The sequence below is a fragment of the Ceratosolen solmsi genome, unplaced genomic scaffold (genome assembly GCF_000503995.2).
Source record: "Ceratosolen solmsi marchali unplaced genomic scaffold, CerSol_1.0 scaffold13, whole genome shotgun sequence".
NCBI classification, from domain to species: domain Eukaryota; kingdom Metazoa; phylum Arthropoda; class Insecta; order Hymenoptera; family Agaonidae; genus Ceratosolen; species Ceratosolen solmsi.
Genome location: NW_011948418.1, coordinates 3,171,751 through 3,185,663, shown reverse-complemented (window position 1 = coordinate 3,185,663; position 13,913 = coordinate 3,171,751). Strand labels below are relative to the sequence as shown.

The 13,913-nt window shown below is 23.4% G+C and overlaps 2 protein-coding genes and 1 long non-coding RNA gene across 3 annotated transcripts; all 3 read right to left on the bottom strand.

Moving 5' to 3' along the window:
* Window positions 1–9,174: 9,174 nt before the first annotated feature.
* Window positions 9,175–9,979, bottom strand: LOC105360353 (uncharacterized). Its single transcript, XM_011497244.1, has 3 exons — window positions 9,869–9,979; window positions 9,449–9,712; window positions 9,175–9,333 (listed from the first exon to the last, which is right to left on the bottom strand). The coding sequence occupies exons 1-3, from the start codon at window positions 9,977–9,979 to the stop codon at window positions 9,175–9,177; spliced, it is 534 nt and encodes a 177-aa protein (XP_011495546.1).
* A 141-nt stretch (window positions 9,980–10,120) lies between these two features.
* LOC105360109 (uncharacterized) lies at window positions 10,121–10,384 on the bottom strand. The gene is made up of 2 exons (XR_912796.1): window positions 10,349–10,384; window positions 10,121–10,215 (listed from the first exon to the last, which is right to left on the bottom strand). It is a non-coding gene; the product is annotated as an uncharacterized LOC105360109 (long non-coding RNA).
* Window positions 10,385–11,279: 895 nt separating this feature from the next.
* On the bottom strand, window positions 11,280–13,578 carry LOC105360107 (trypsin delta/gamma-like). Its single transcript, XM_011496902.1, has 4 exons — window positions 13,549–13,578; window positions 13,095–13,444; window positions 12,574–12,837; window positions 11,280–11,458 (listed from the first exon to the last, which is right to left on the bottom strand). Exons 2-4 carry the CDS (start codon window positions 13,410–13,412, stop codon window positions 11,300–11,302), a joined length of 741 nt encoding a protein of 246 aa, XP_011495204.1. The 5' UTR covers window positions 13,413–13,444; window positions 13,549–13,578; the 3' UTR covers window positions 11,280–11,299.
* Window positions 13,579–13,913: the final 335 nt, after the last annotated feature.

Genomic DNA, 13,913 nt, shown 5'->3' with positions numbered 1-13,913 from the left:
TATTCCATTTTTTCGGCTAAAATAACAAATTCGTATTTATTGCAATTTAAAATATATATTCTATTAAATCATACTAATAATAGCTAAAAATTACTCGAATTGTCCCTATTTTGCTAAATTCTATCAACATTTCTATAATTTTTTACTAACTGTTACCTCCAATAAAGTATTAAATAGTATAATAAAATATGCATACAAAAATTTATTACACAAAATTACAATAATAATTCGTTAAATTTTAAGAATCATATATATATATATATATATATATCAACAAAAGAAAATGACATGTGAAATGATTATCTGTTCTGTTTCAAATATATACAGAAAATAATTACTAAATTAAATGGCAAAAAAATATTACTGTAATATGTTTACATATTTTCACGTATAGGCGTGTGTTAAAGAAGTACAGGAGGAAATTTTTTATTACATGAAATCACAGGCACAATTTTTGCTTGAACAAATTTAATGAAAAAAGATTACAGGATAGGTTTCGCTAAATTTCGATCAAATACAGCTGTGAGAAAGCAAAATAAAATGAATTTAGTAATAGATTGCAAAAAAGAATTCTTTTTTTATAATTTTTTATCTGACAATGAAAAGCTTACTAAATTTCAACTAATAAAAAAATTTTAAATAATTAAAATTATGATATGTATTTATTATACATTAATAAATGAAAGAAAAAAAAAATATATATATATATATATATACATATATATTGCATAAAATTATGTATTATTGATGTAATTATTCAAAAATTAATTGTCGATGTATTTTAATAAAATTATCAAATAAGTCATTAATATAATAACATATTATGTTAATAATGATTTTGACAATCCAATATTAATATATCCATTATATGTTATTTTTATGTCACATGCTAAAGATACAATATTATTTTTTTTCAGATAATTTTAAAAGCAATAAAAAAATATTATATATTAAAAATATGTTAACAGTAAATATTCACGAAATTTTAACTATTAGCTAAGAATAATATAATGTAGGAATTATAATGTATTGTCTAAAATAATAATTTTTTATATGCATATGCCTATATAAGCATTGAGATAAACTGTTAAAAGTGTTTAATTGAATGGTTTTGAATCAGTTCAGTATTATCAATATTAAATCTATAACATATATTTCACGTAAACTGTAAAAATCTATCATAAAAAAGAGATAGATTATTGCAATGCCATAACAGTTACTACAATATAATATTTAATTATATTAACACTTTCTATTAATCAAATTCTTAAAAATGTTAACGTAAAAATAAATACATAAATGTTTATAAGTAGCTTGCATATGCAGCCGTATAACTTTATAAAAAAAAATAAAATATTTATAAAATACAAAATTTGCTGCAATAAAACAGCATAAAACTCTCATTTAAACAAAATTTAAATTGCATTTTAATATGAATTTCTCACAAAATACCTACAGGATTTCAAGTGCTTCAAAAATTGTACCCAAAACAAATAGGAAACCGTGCTTAAAAAATAATTTGATACACACGTGGAGCTGTCTTTTTTATAACTGTAGCCATGGAATATGCAAATTGTGCAACGTTACGTAACTACTTTGCAGACAAAAACTTGCTTGTTTCTTATTTTCTTGTATTTGCCGTTATTTTATTAGCGTAATAGGTACTCGTTTATATGCATTAAAACCATTAAAACTATCCTGAAATTATGTCACAATACATAGGTGCATGTGTAAAAAGATGAATAGATATAAAGAATATAAGAGATCGATTGTAAACAACTGAAGAAAATATTTTTTTCCTTTAATTTTTAAAAGCATAAAATTTCATTTGCAACATATGTATCCAAATGCAACATATATCATTGATCTATATATGCTTTCGTCCTATTGTTCATTGAATCGGATAAAGATTAATATTATTTGAAAATAAAAATTAATAGGCTCTATTACCAAGATATTTTGTTTAAAAAATGTATACAAATATTACGAAAAATGATATAGAAATAGTAAGTAAAATAAAAAAAATCAATAATAAATTTTTAAATATTTTCACAAAGATTAAGTTCATACGAAAACTTCATTTTCAAGTCGAATAATCACAAAAAGTTGTATGTTTAATTAATGTTCTATGAAAATATATTTTATTTTCCGAACATTATACTGGAATATAATTTTTATATAAAATATAAACATTAAATTTTACTGTATCTAAATTGTCACTACTTATGACATAATAAACGAAAAATATTTAACAACTATTTTTCTAAATACAGAATTGTTCTTAAAATTAACTAGAAAGTGAAAAAGATGCTCGAAAATAATCAAATATGCAGAGATACACAAAGAACGCTTATACACATGATTTATTGAAGTGTAAAAAACTATTCACGTAAAATTCATGGGATTATTAAGGAATGGAATATAAGTTTCCAAGTGTATCCGTTAGTTTCCGTTCAAAGATGTTTAGCCACAATTAACAAATTGACAGGCAGTGTTTGGCAATTTTTTTTTCAAAATTCAGAAAAATACAATGCTGAATTTTTTTTATGAATAGTCAATCATAATAAATAAATAATAAAGGTGTATTTTACTACGTGTAAGTATTATTTATGCAACTGTATAAAAATATTTTATTCTCCATTTTGACACTGAATCTTGTAAATTCACAGCCAATACGATCAGTTAAATCTCTTTATAAATAATAATAATGCGGACAATATATAAAAAGATTTTTATATATTATTTTAAATATCATTTACACCAATTACGTTACAATAAGTAAATATTTATGGAAAAAATTATTCAACCGCCTTAAAATAATTTAAGATTACAATTAATTATGCGTTTTGAAAGAAACACCAGCAGTAATTAATAAGTCGAAGGTACCGAGTAAGGAAATTATCGAATGTTTAATAAATGCGTATATACCAATGAACAATGAAGCAATTATATCTATTAACTGATATCTATTAACTGATATTGACAAAGAAGATAAAATTCAGACGAATGAGTAAAACGAGAAGAAGAACTGCTTTGTATGTATTTCTTTCAATTCTTATAAGCCCCTGAGTTTATAAGAGGAGCCAATTTTACATTATGTGACTGTAGTAAAATATGTGGAAGATATTTTTTTGCAAATGGTATTATATATTTTGCTTTAAAGATTAAGAAAAGTAAAAAAATTAAAATTAATTGTAAATAAATTTGCATTGAGTTTATTGTACCTGCGCCACTGTAGGTAACCTGTAATATCTCTACATATCAATTCATGAATCAAGTTTAATTTACCAAGTTACATTTATCAAGTTTAATGATTAAGTACGATATTTTAAACGATGTACTTGAAAAACATTGAACCAGAAAAAATTTTGTGCTCTATAACCAATAAATTGTGGAAGAAGAAAACAACTGTTGAATAAATATATAACTTTGATATAATTATATCACAGTATTCATATTATAATATAAATAATTTAATACAATTTGTTCTCTTTTATACCAATATTTTATTGAAATATAATATTTCACAAACGAGTATGCATTTCGAAATTGTTGAGTATATAATGTCGACTTTATATGTCGTAAACTCAAATTTTTATGTCTTTGAGATATGGGTAAAAATTCTTTTAAAATTTAGCGTGGAAATTGCTAAAGAAAAATTAGCAAATACCTTTTTTTTTTGTTTTTTTATCGAAAACAATTTAATTTTATAATGTTAAATAGCATAAAGGATGGATAGTATGACCTTATAATGTTATTGCGAGGTATAGAATTTTCATATTATTTAAATTTCATCTATTCAATTTCTATTAAAATGTATAATTATATAAATATATAAAATATATAAGCTTATATAATTATATAAATTTACGTAAAATTGACGACAATACATACATCGTTATAAATTTATTATACTGTTATAAATATTTTTTGATATAAACATTATGTTTTAATCTTAATGTTAATTTATTTAATACACTTATATTTTTCTTTATTTACCATTTAATTAAAGTGTATCCCTAATAAAATTACTTGATGAATTGATTTGTGAGTATAAATATCTACTACGATAGAATTCAAAAATAAAATTTATGTATTTGACAGTTTTCTACCTTGAAATTCTTTCAAGTTAATTTTTTAAAAGTGAAGAACTATAAGTACGATTTTCTTAATCAATTTGTTTTTATAAATCTTAATCATTTCCAGGCTAAAAAATATAATGCTAATTATTTAAATATAATGTTATCATTCATTAATTTTTGGATAATTTACATTATGAATTATATAAGTAAATGTATAAATATTTAAACATTAAATCTTATTTTCTCATTTTGCTGACATTTCTAGAAATGTCCAAAACATTATCCAATTTTTCCTGTAAAACTAGATTCGGAAATTAAGTTTTAATAATCTATATTTCCCGATATGGTTTATAGTTATAAAAGTCCATAAATATTAATTAATTTATGATTAAATAGAAGCATAAAAATTTTAATATAAGATTAAGATACAACATAGTCTCAATATTTTAATTCGAATTTAATTTGTATTTTAAATTTGAAAAGTTACTATCGTTGTGTCATTCGTTAACAACTCACTTTTATACTAAATTTTTGTTATAGTTACATATTCATTATATATTTTATATATAATAAAATATTGTATACTTTATATATATATATAAACGCATTGATCAAAAGTTAACTTTTTAATACATATAATTTTCACTATATTTTAACAATGATGAATAAAAATAAAAATAATATTACTTATGATGGGTAAATTTATATTATCAAGAATATAGTAGCAGAAAATACACCAATGTTGTATATTTCTTTCAACTATATAGGTGGATTAGAGATTCGCTCAACCATTATGCAAGAAATTCTTAAATTTATCTGATCCTTCTAGAGTGGAAAAATATGTGATTTTTTATGCTTCTATATTTAATAAAGAATTCCAAAATGTGACCAGAGTTATGTGGTTATGTGGTTTTGAAATATAAATTCTCCTCTTGAAATAAACTAATTATTATAATATCGGAATTTTACAAAATATTCATATCTCTGTGAATTGAATGATGATTATTCATTGTAATTTTGGACGTAAATAAATGAGTAAAAGTAATTATTTTTTACTTTCTAACGAGGATGCATAAAATAAAAAGTTTTTTTTTTGAAATAATACGTTACGTATACGTATATACGGTATAATATATTTATAAAAGTATTACTAGTATATGTTCGTTTAAACTATGTTATATTTTATTAGAATTTTCTAAATCAAATTGAAATAAATTTTCAACTATTAGACTCAAAAGAAAACATAAAATAGAAAGAAAAGCAAAATCTGTTTTTATGTAAAAATTTTAATTGCTTGTTTTTTTTCGTCATTATATATTATATATTATATATTATATATTATATATTATATATTATATATTATATTATATCATATTATATAGATTATATATTATATAATCATCAAAATTTTCGGGATCACGTATTCATTACGTCGAGATCTAACATCTGCAATCTCTAAAAGAATTTAATGCAATAAAATTAGGTGAAAATCCCCGATGTCTTGTATCACAATCTTTTGCTTAAATATGTGAAGTAAAAATTGTACCTTAATTCCTCCGAAAAACATCACCGCGCTGATTAATAGGTACATTGGGTGCGAACAAGTGATTTATATAAATTGTCCCTATGTCCATGATTCGCATATTGCCGAATTGGCAAACTAAATAGTTCGCAAAGCCTTGTCGCAATCGATGTGAACTTGCATTTCAGATACCACATAGAATGAGAATGAGGAACATAAAAATTAAAAAAGTGTACAAATAAAATATGAGCAGTATTCCTCTTGTTAGGCTAAAACTATAAATTTACATAAATTATTTATTATACAATAAAATAAATCAATTTTAGTATACTTATTTCATAGGAAATATTTTTAATGTATTGTATAAAATTTTTGTATTTTCATTAAAAACAAAAATAATAAACAAATTTAATTCAATTTCGGTAGCGGATATCTAAATAATTATGATAATTTTTATTATAACTTTATAAAAAATATATAATACATATTGTTAATATACATTTAAATTATGATATTTAATATTCCCTTATATTTTTTTATTTCATGTGGTGTAAATTCAAATAAATAAACACTGGCAAACGGTTATTCATAAAAAATACTAACAAAAATAATAGTAGAATGAAAAAAATGAAAATAATATTATAAATTTTTAAACGTGGGAAAATATAGTAACTAATAATAGAATGTTGTTTTACAATGTAATTTAATCGTAATGTAAGATAATTTATTATTTATATTATAAACCAATAAATTAATCTATATTTTAGCCTGTTGTAACATATTAATTTTATTAATTTCTTTATAATTTATTTCGTTTAGTAAAAGTATCCGATACATTAATATATCAATTCAAATATTTTGTTTAAATTATTATCATTTTGGTGATTATATATCATTTGGGTATGTTATTAAGAATATTATATACTACGAATCATTACCAATAATATCGGTATAAAAATGTTAATAGTATTCGAAAATTCGAAAATTCAATAATAAAAATTTAATTACATTAGAATATAATAAACAATCTTTTATAGTGCAAAACACTTAAAAGTATATTACAGAGATTATATATATATATATATATATATATATATATATATATACATATAGAATTACTGCTGTTTTATTGTTAAATAACAAATTTTTATGCTTACTAAGGTATAAATATTTAATTAAAAAAATAATAATAATATCAAATGTTTCATATGATGAGTAAGTTTAATCCCTCAAAATGTTAAGTCAAATGATACAGAATTATTTACCGCTATTTATATAGAAGATGCATCAACAGATAAATCGATAAATAAGAAAAATAAAAAAAGAATGATAAAAAAAGAAATCCGTTAACCTCCCGTTTAATTTCTTCGGCTCGTAGCATTACAAAGTCAGCAGGACGAAGAGGAAGTCACATAGACGCGAGTAGAAACAAAAAAGCGAATTAAAAAACACCTCTCGGAAATTAATTTGTAAGAGGTAAGGCGCCTACATTCCAGCGAATACACAATAATAGGTCGAGTTGACATACGTACGTAAGTACGAAAGTCCCAAGTGGGAGAAAGTTTAGAAATGGGCGACCTTGACAATATTACGCAGAGTTTGACCGTGTGGAAAATGACGAGTCGCTTAATTATAAGGTAACTGCGCCATAGGCAGTGGTGTCATAAAACGAGAGGCGATTCTTCAAACAATGAGAATCAAAACGATTGCAAGTAGACGTCCTTTGCTAGTCGGACAAGCAGAATCTTATGAAACGACTTGACCTATCGTTGCAATTCATACGTCCATGATATAATGAAGAAGCCTAACTATTGGGATTTCAAAGCATAATTAATTTCACCTCTACAGATAAAAGATGAATGTCGTAATCGTTTGATCGACGATACAGGCTATCTTCGATTTATCTATAATATTTGTATTTAAAGCTTTAATAAGCTAATTGTCTGTTGTGGATGTATTTGGTGAAATTATATACTTATAAGTGTATTAAAATAATTCAACGAACTTTTCGTTCCGCGATTCATTGGAAACTTTATACGACTTGAATAATTGAGGCTACATTCGAGTGTGAATAATGTTTTTTAAAAATCAAAGCTCAATATTCGAGAACAAATTATATTTTTTATTGTAAAATTTCAAGGAAGATATTTTAATAGCATCACATACATATTAATAATATTATAAATTTAAGATCGATTATTATCTCAATTAAACAATATTTTTAATTTGAGTAAGCTAGAACATTGAATTAAATATCGTAGAACTTGGACGTTATTTACCAATGTAAAATTATTCTAAAAACTTATTTATTGTCATAAGTTAAATATATTTGGTATGAATTGAATATTAAATAGTCTGAAATTGGAAATAAAATTTCAGTTAAAAGCTGTCTTATTCAAATTAGAGGCTTTGACGTACATATAGAATTTTAGATGTATTTTTAATTTTAGACGTACATATAGAAACACTCTGGACTATTCAAATATAATTTATATCAAATTTTTAGATTTTGTTAGGTTTAAAAATATGCAATATACAATTTATAATTTGAAAAAATTTTACCAAATATTTTATTAATTTTTTAAACTCGACTACATCCGACGATATCAATAGTTATCAGACACAAAGTATATATTATTAATGCTTGACCAATTTCAATAATCAAATAAATAATATCGATTTATTGAATTGTTAAAAATTATTACTTTTTTTTTTTTTTTTTTTTTAATGAAAATTTCATTGCTATTTATCGTATTATAAGAAATAAATTATTTTCAACGCAGTATATCGAGTACATGTGTTTTTGATTGTTTAAAATATTTTTCATACAATTATATGTTATAATTAGCAAAATATTAGGAATAATGTTAATTTGATCATTCAGCATGAAATTAACGTTTTTTATTTGCGTAAGCTCAACATTTTCTTTCACGATCTATATATTTGAATTAATGTGAATATGTCACTTAATAATTATAGTAAAGGTGAGATTCGTAATAATTGATTTGTAATAATTAAGTTTTCTAAATTTAAATTCTGATTGAAATTTAGAAACATATTTTGTTCTACAAAATAACTATACTATAATAATATATAAACATCAAGACATTAAATAAAAAAAATGTATCATCTATTTTTTTTTTTTTTTTTTTTTTTTTTTTTTTTTTTTTTTTTTTTTTTTTTATATAAATTTAGAGAACAAAACATCTCGTATAATGAGAAAAATGATAATACAAAGTAGCGAGATTTATCAATTTTATTAAAAAAAAAAACAAAATGCACGTAATTAATAATTTTATTTTTATATTGTAGTCAAATGGAATTGTATTTTCTTTTACGTATAAGACAAATTGTACATAAACAGAAATGCTATTAAGACAGAGAAAGAATAACGATATACTGTAATAAAAGGTTAATTTTATTTCGAATTAATAATTAATTATTCCAATATTCAAGATTATATAATAATAACAACAATATAATAATAATGATGATGATGATGATGATAATAGTGAACGTAATCACCTTCGTAATCATTAGAATTATAAACAATTTCTTGCATCTTAGGTATCAGGAATTATAAATAGAATGTATAAATTCTCTATAAGGTTCGATACTAATATGAATATTTAATTTATCGGGATGAAATCCTCCGTCCATTTTCGGACAGACAGCTATATTAATAGCCATGAGATTACCTTGATAGAAGAGTGGACCACCACTGTCACCCTAAAATATCAAAGGTATTTGATATGTTAATTGCCGAGACAGAAAGAGAAATAATTTTTTAGAATATAAATAGAGTCATTTTTTTATAATATAATATAATGAATTTGCCACCAACATATTCAAGAAACGTGTATGGGTTGCCTTTGCTGCATATGATTTGTTCCAGAACAGGATAAATTTCTCCACTAAGATCAGCAATTATTTGTAAACAACGGTGAATGTTTACGATATTAACAACCGCTGTATGTAAAATCGATGGCATTCTATTAGCATTTGTAAGTCCACATCCTACGAGTTGAACCTGATATCCATTTATATTTCTATTTGTACTAAAGCCAGCAATAGTCGATGGTAGAATGTCATACGTCAATCCAAAAATCTATAAAAAAAGTATTTATCGATAATGTTACTTTCACATACGAATAATTATAATCGCTTGCAACAATACAAATTTATAATGATTTTACATAAGTAAGTATAGCGGTATGCATAGCGATATAATAAAATAATACAATAAGTGAGAGAAGTAACTTACTTTTATTAGAAGAATATCATTCAATATTCTTGTATTAGTTCTGCCCAGTTGTGACATCCATTGTTCAAACGATAACCACCAAATTGGATAAAATCTCATTGCATTCGTCATATTGTGATGACCAACGACTATTTCCATTCGCGCGATTTCTAAATTTTTAGTACAATGCTCAGCTGTCAAAACAAGACTAAGAGAGATAAATGAACCAGTACAGTACATCGATTCATTATATTCAGTGTTAGGATCGTATTTGAGAAGACAAGCAACAGAAGGAAATTCGCTTTCGAGTACTGGCCGAACATTGTGACCAATTAATGCCTTTACGTTCGATTGCCATAATCCAAAATCTGCATAAAATGATTTTATTTAAAAACAAAAAAAAAAACAATATGTATAACAATACATACATATGTATGTATGTATTTATGTATGTATGTACTTTCCAATATTGTTTTAATGAAAAGTATCGCTTTTACTTACCGATTATTAAAAATTGGAAAATAAATTGATATATATTATATTTCATATCCAAATGTAACAGTACAAAGTAAATAATTAAGCAGTAACAATTTATAAATTAAATAATAAACAATTTTTATATTTATTTTTATTATAGCCAAAACATATTTTTTAAAAGATAAAACTTGCTTTTTTATAACCGTTAAGTTTATCTAGTATTATAAAACTAATCATTAAAAGTTAAAAAAAATATGTATTTTCGTCATATTGGATTCATATATTAAGGATAAGTTTTATAAATTTACAACTACTTTGGTCAATAATTATTTTTTATTTTATCTATTAACGCATACTTCTTAATCAATAAAATATTTAATTCTTAAGAAATAATTGTGCAAAATACATGCATCTCGATTATAAATTATATGTAAACATTTATATATATATATATATATATATATATTTATATATATATATATATATATCTTATTGGTTATTAGACTAATCCAAATAAACAATTGACTTGAATAAGAAACATTTCACTAAACGTATTTTATAACCATAAAACAACCAAATTAATTATGAACATAAGAATAAGCTGATAAACTTTGAAAACTATAATCTAGATAAATAAAATATGCTTGCTTAAGAATTATTATAAATTATATTATAAACGCAACGAGTCTGAAAATGTATTTCGAAATTTTTTAATTTCAAATTAAATTTTCAATTTCAAGTACCTAAGCGCCAAACTTATAAATAAAATCATTATTAACTTAACATTGCCATGAAATATTTGAATACTTACAAAGTGAAAACACTGTTACAAAGTGAAAATCGTTTATTTAAACAATAATTATAATTATTTCAGTATACACATAATAATTTATACATAGTATAGTAATTATGAATAAAATGAGTAGTGAAATTCATTTGAATTAACTGAATTTATGATTATACATATAAAATACACTATTCTGTGCTAACAGTGCATAAATAATTTTGATATAAGTGAAGACTAAGGTGGATATTTACTTGTGCAGGATGTATTGCAGTATCCATTGTTGGACATCTTGCTATATTAATTCCTACAAGGACACCATGACGTAATAGCGGACCGCCACTGTCCCCCTAAAATATTAATTAATATACTTCATTACATTAATTGCAGTCTATGAATTCTACAATACGAGCATTAATTATTTAATACATAGATTGTTCGTGGTGGATGGCAGTTTAAGAATTTATTATGACAAAGTACAGAAGATTTTAAAAAAATTAAAATAATGCACGCATTATTACAAATGTATTGGTTGTATTATCGTAAACAACTAATTTTTGTATTACCAATCGATTCCACTACTGTGCGCGTGCGTGTGTGCTTACAGTGTGAATTATTTCGATTAGTACTTAATCAAGTATAGATATCGTTAAGTATAGACAAATGACTAATAAACATTTATTCTTGTATAATATTGCAATGCGCATACGAAAAAAGTAATAATCCAAAAATAATTAATGTTATATTGATATTCATTGTATGATTATTTAGTTGAAAGTAAAATATTGGATAATACAGTGCATAAAATTTTGTAAAATTGAGTGATACTGTAATAATAGTATATTTGCATTTACATATATAACAATAATAATTGTTAAAGAATTTTTACTTGTTTAAAATAACTTTAACTATTAATTTTTATTTTCCTTTTTATTTATTTTTTTTTTTTTTTTTTTTTTTTTTTTTTTTTTTTAACGAGCATATTTTTATTTATTGATTTATTATTATGTTATATGATAAACACAGCAAAACGTGTCTTTTTTTTTCTTTTTTTAAGGGTGAAATTTAATGAATCTTGATTATTTAACACTATTCCTGAATGGATTAATAAATTATTCTTCTTTTATAAGAATTTTTGCTCTATCGCAGTATTTTTTTTTCTCGCTATTTTTGTTAAATAAATGTATCACTTTTTTAATATATATATATAGAATTAAGGATCTTTATATATTTTTTTATTTTATGTTAGGAACGTGTGTTTTTTTTTTTTTTTTTTTTTTTTTTTTTTTTTTTGTTTCAAAATTGATATTATTATATATTATATATTTTGATACTTAATGAATATGATAAGTGATACAAAATAATTGATCTCAAAATAAAAAACAATTTTATCTATTTACAATTAAGCTTATTAAGCTTTACCCGCAAGATTTTTAAACGAAAAAAAAAACCCACATTTACTTACGTATTCAATTAATGTATATGGATCATTAAATGAGCATATATATTGTTCATCGACAATAATGGGATATCCATAATCATTAGAAACCTTTTGTTGGCAATATGCACGATCTAAAATATGAACTGTCGCGGTTGCAAGTAACGTATGAGTATCCCCATCGTTAATTTTAGTGCACCCAACCACGGTAAGATCCTCTCCATTTATAATGGTAACTGGATACACATACCCCATAAGGCATGGTTCGTTGTTGCGTGGTTTTCCGAATATCTGCAAATTCAATAAATATATATATTGTAAATGACCATTTCTTCATTCATGCGAAATTCTACCATATGAATATTATTGATATAATTAAATATTATCGATATAGTCGTTAAAATATAACAAAATTTCCAAAACCAAAAATACAAGCATTAAAAATGTTCGTGATTTCGTGAGATGATTGAATGAAAACGTCTAATATTCACAAGCCTGCTCAATCATTATTGTATATACATAATTTTACATTAAAATAAATTATTTACTCTGACTATAAGAATATCGTGTATGCCACTAAGAAACTCTTGTCCTTGACCAACTGTCCACTGATGAAAAGATACCCACCATGTGGGGTAATGCCTAAGGCCATTATCGAAATTCTGCCCGCCGATAGTCACTACAACTTTTGTCTGTACATCTACAGTGGCGAAACAGTGCTCAACTGTCAAAATATGATGTGACGATATCAGCGTTCCGGAACACAATATATTATCCTCCCAACTAGCTCTAGGATTATCCTTTAATATACATACAACATAGCGAAATTCATCTTCTTGTATTGGCCTAACATTATTACCAACCATTGTCTTCGCCTTCAAATATCTTAAGTTATTACCTAAAAAAAAAAGTCACATATAAGCTTATACAATAAAAAGATCATATAATTATATACTCCAACTTCACTTTTAAAAGTAACGCTTAAATATTATTTTTACATACCCAATATTAAATATTGCAAAAGAAGTATATAAATTTTGTATGGCATATTGAAAACTAATAACAAAACTATATAAATCAAATGAATAGAATTTTTAAATTTTTTTTATACTAGCTGAAAATTTATAATATATTTCACTATAATAATTATTATACTAATAGATAGTACTAATATTCCAGAGCGTGTGCTATTAACTTTACCCAGTATTGTAAAAGAGAATCATTAAAACGTTAAACAACACGCAAATACTAAAATTATATTTTTCAATTTAAATGTAAAATTATTAAGTAGAAATGCATGAAATATATCAAGAATCTATATTGTAACTGTGAGGTTTATTACAGATATAATAGTTTTACAGACATAA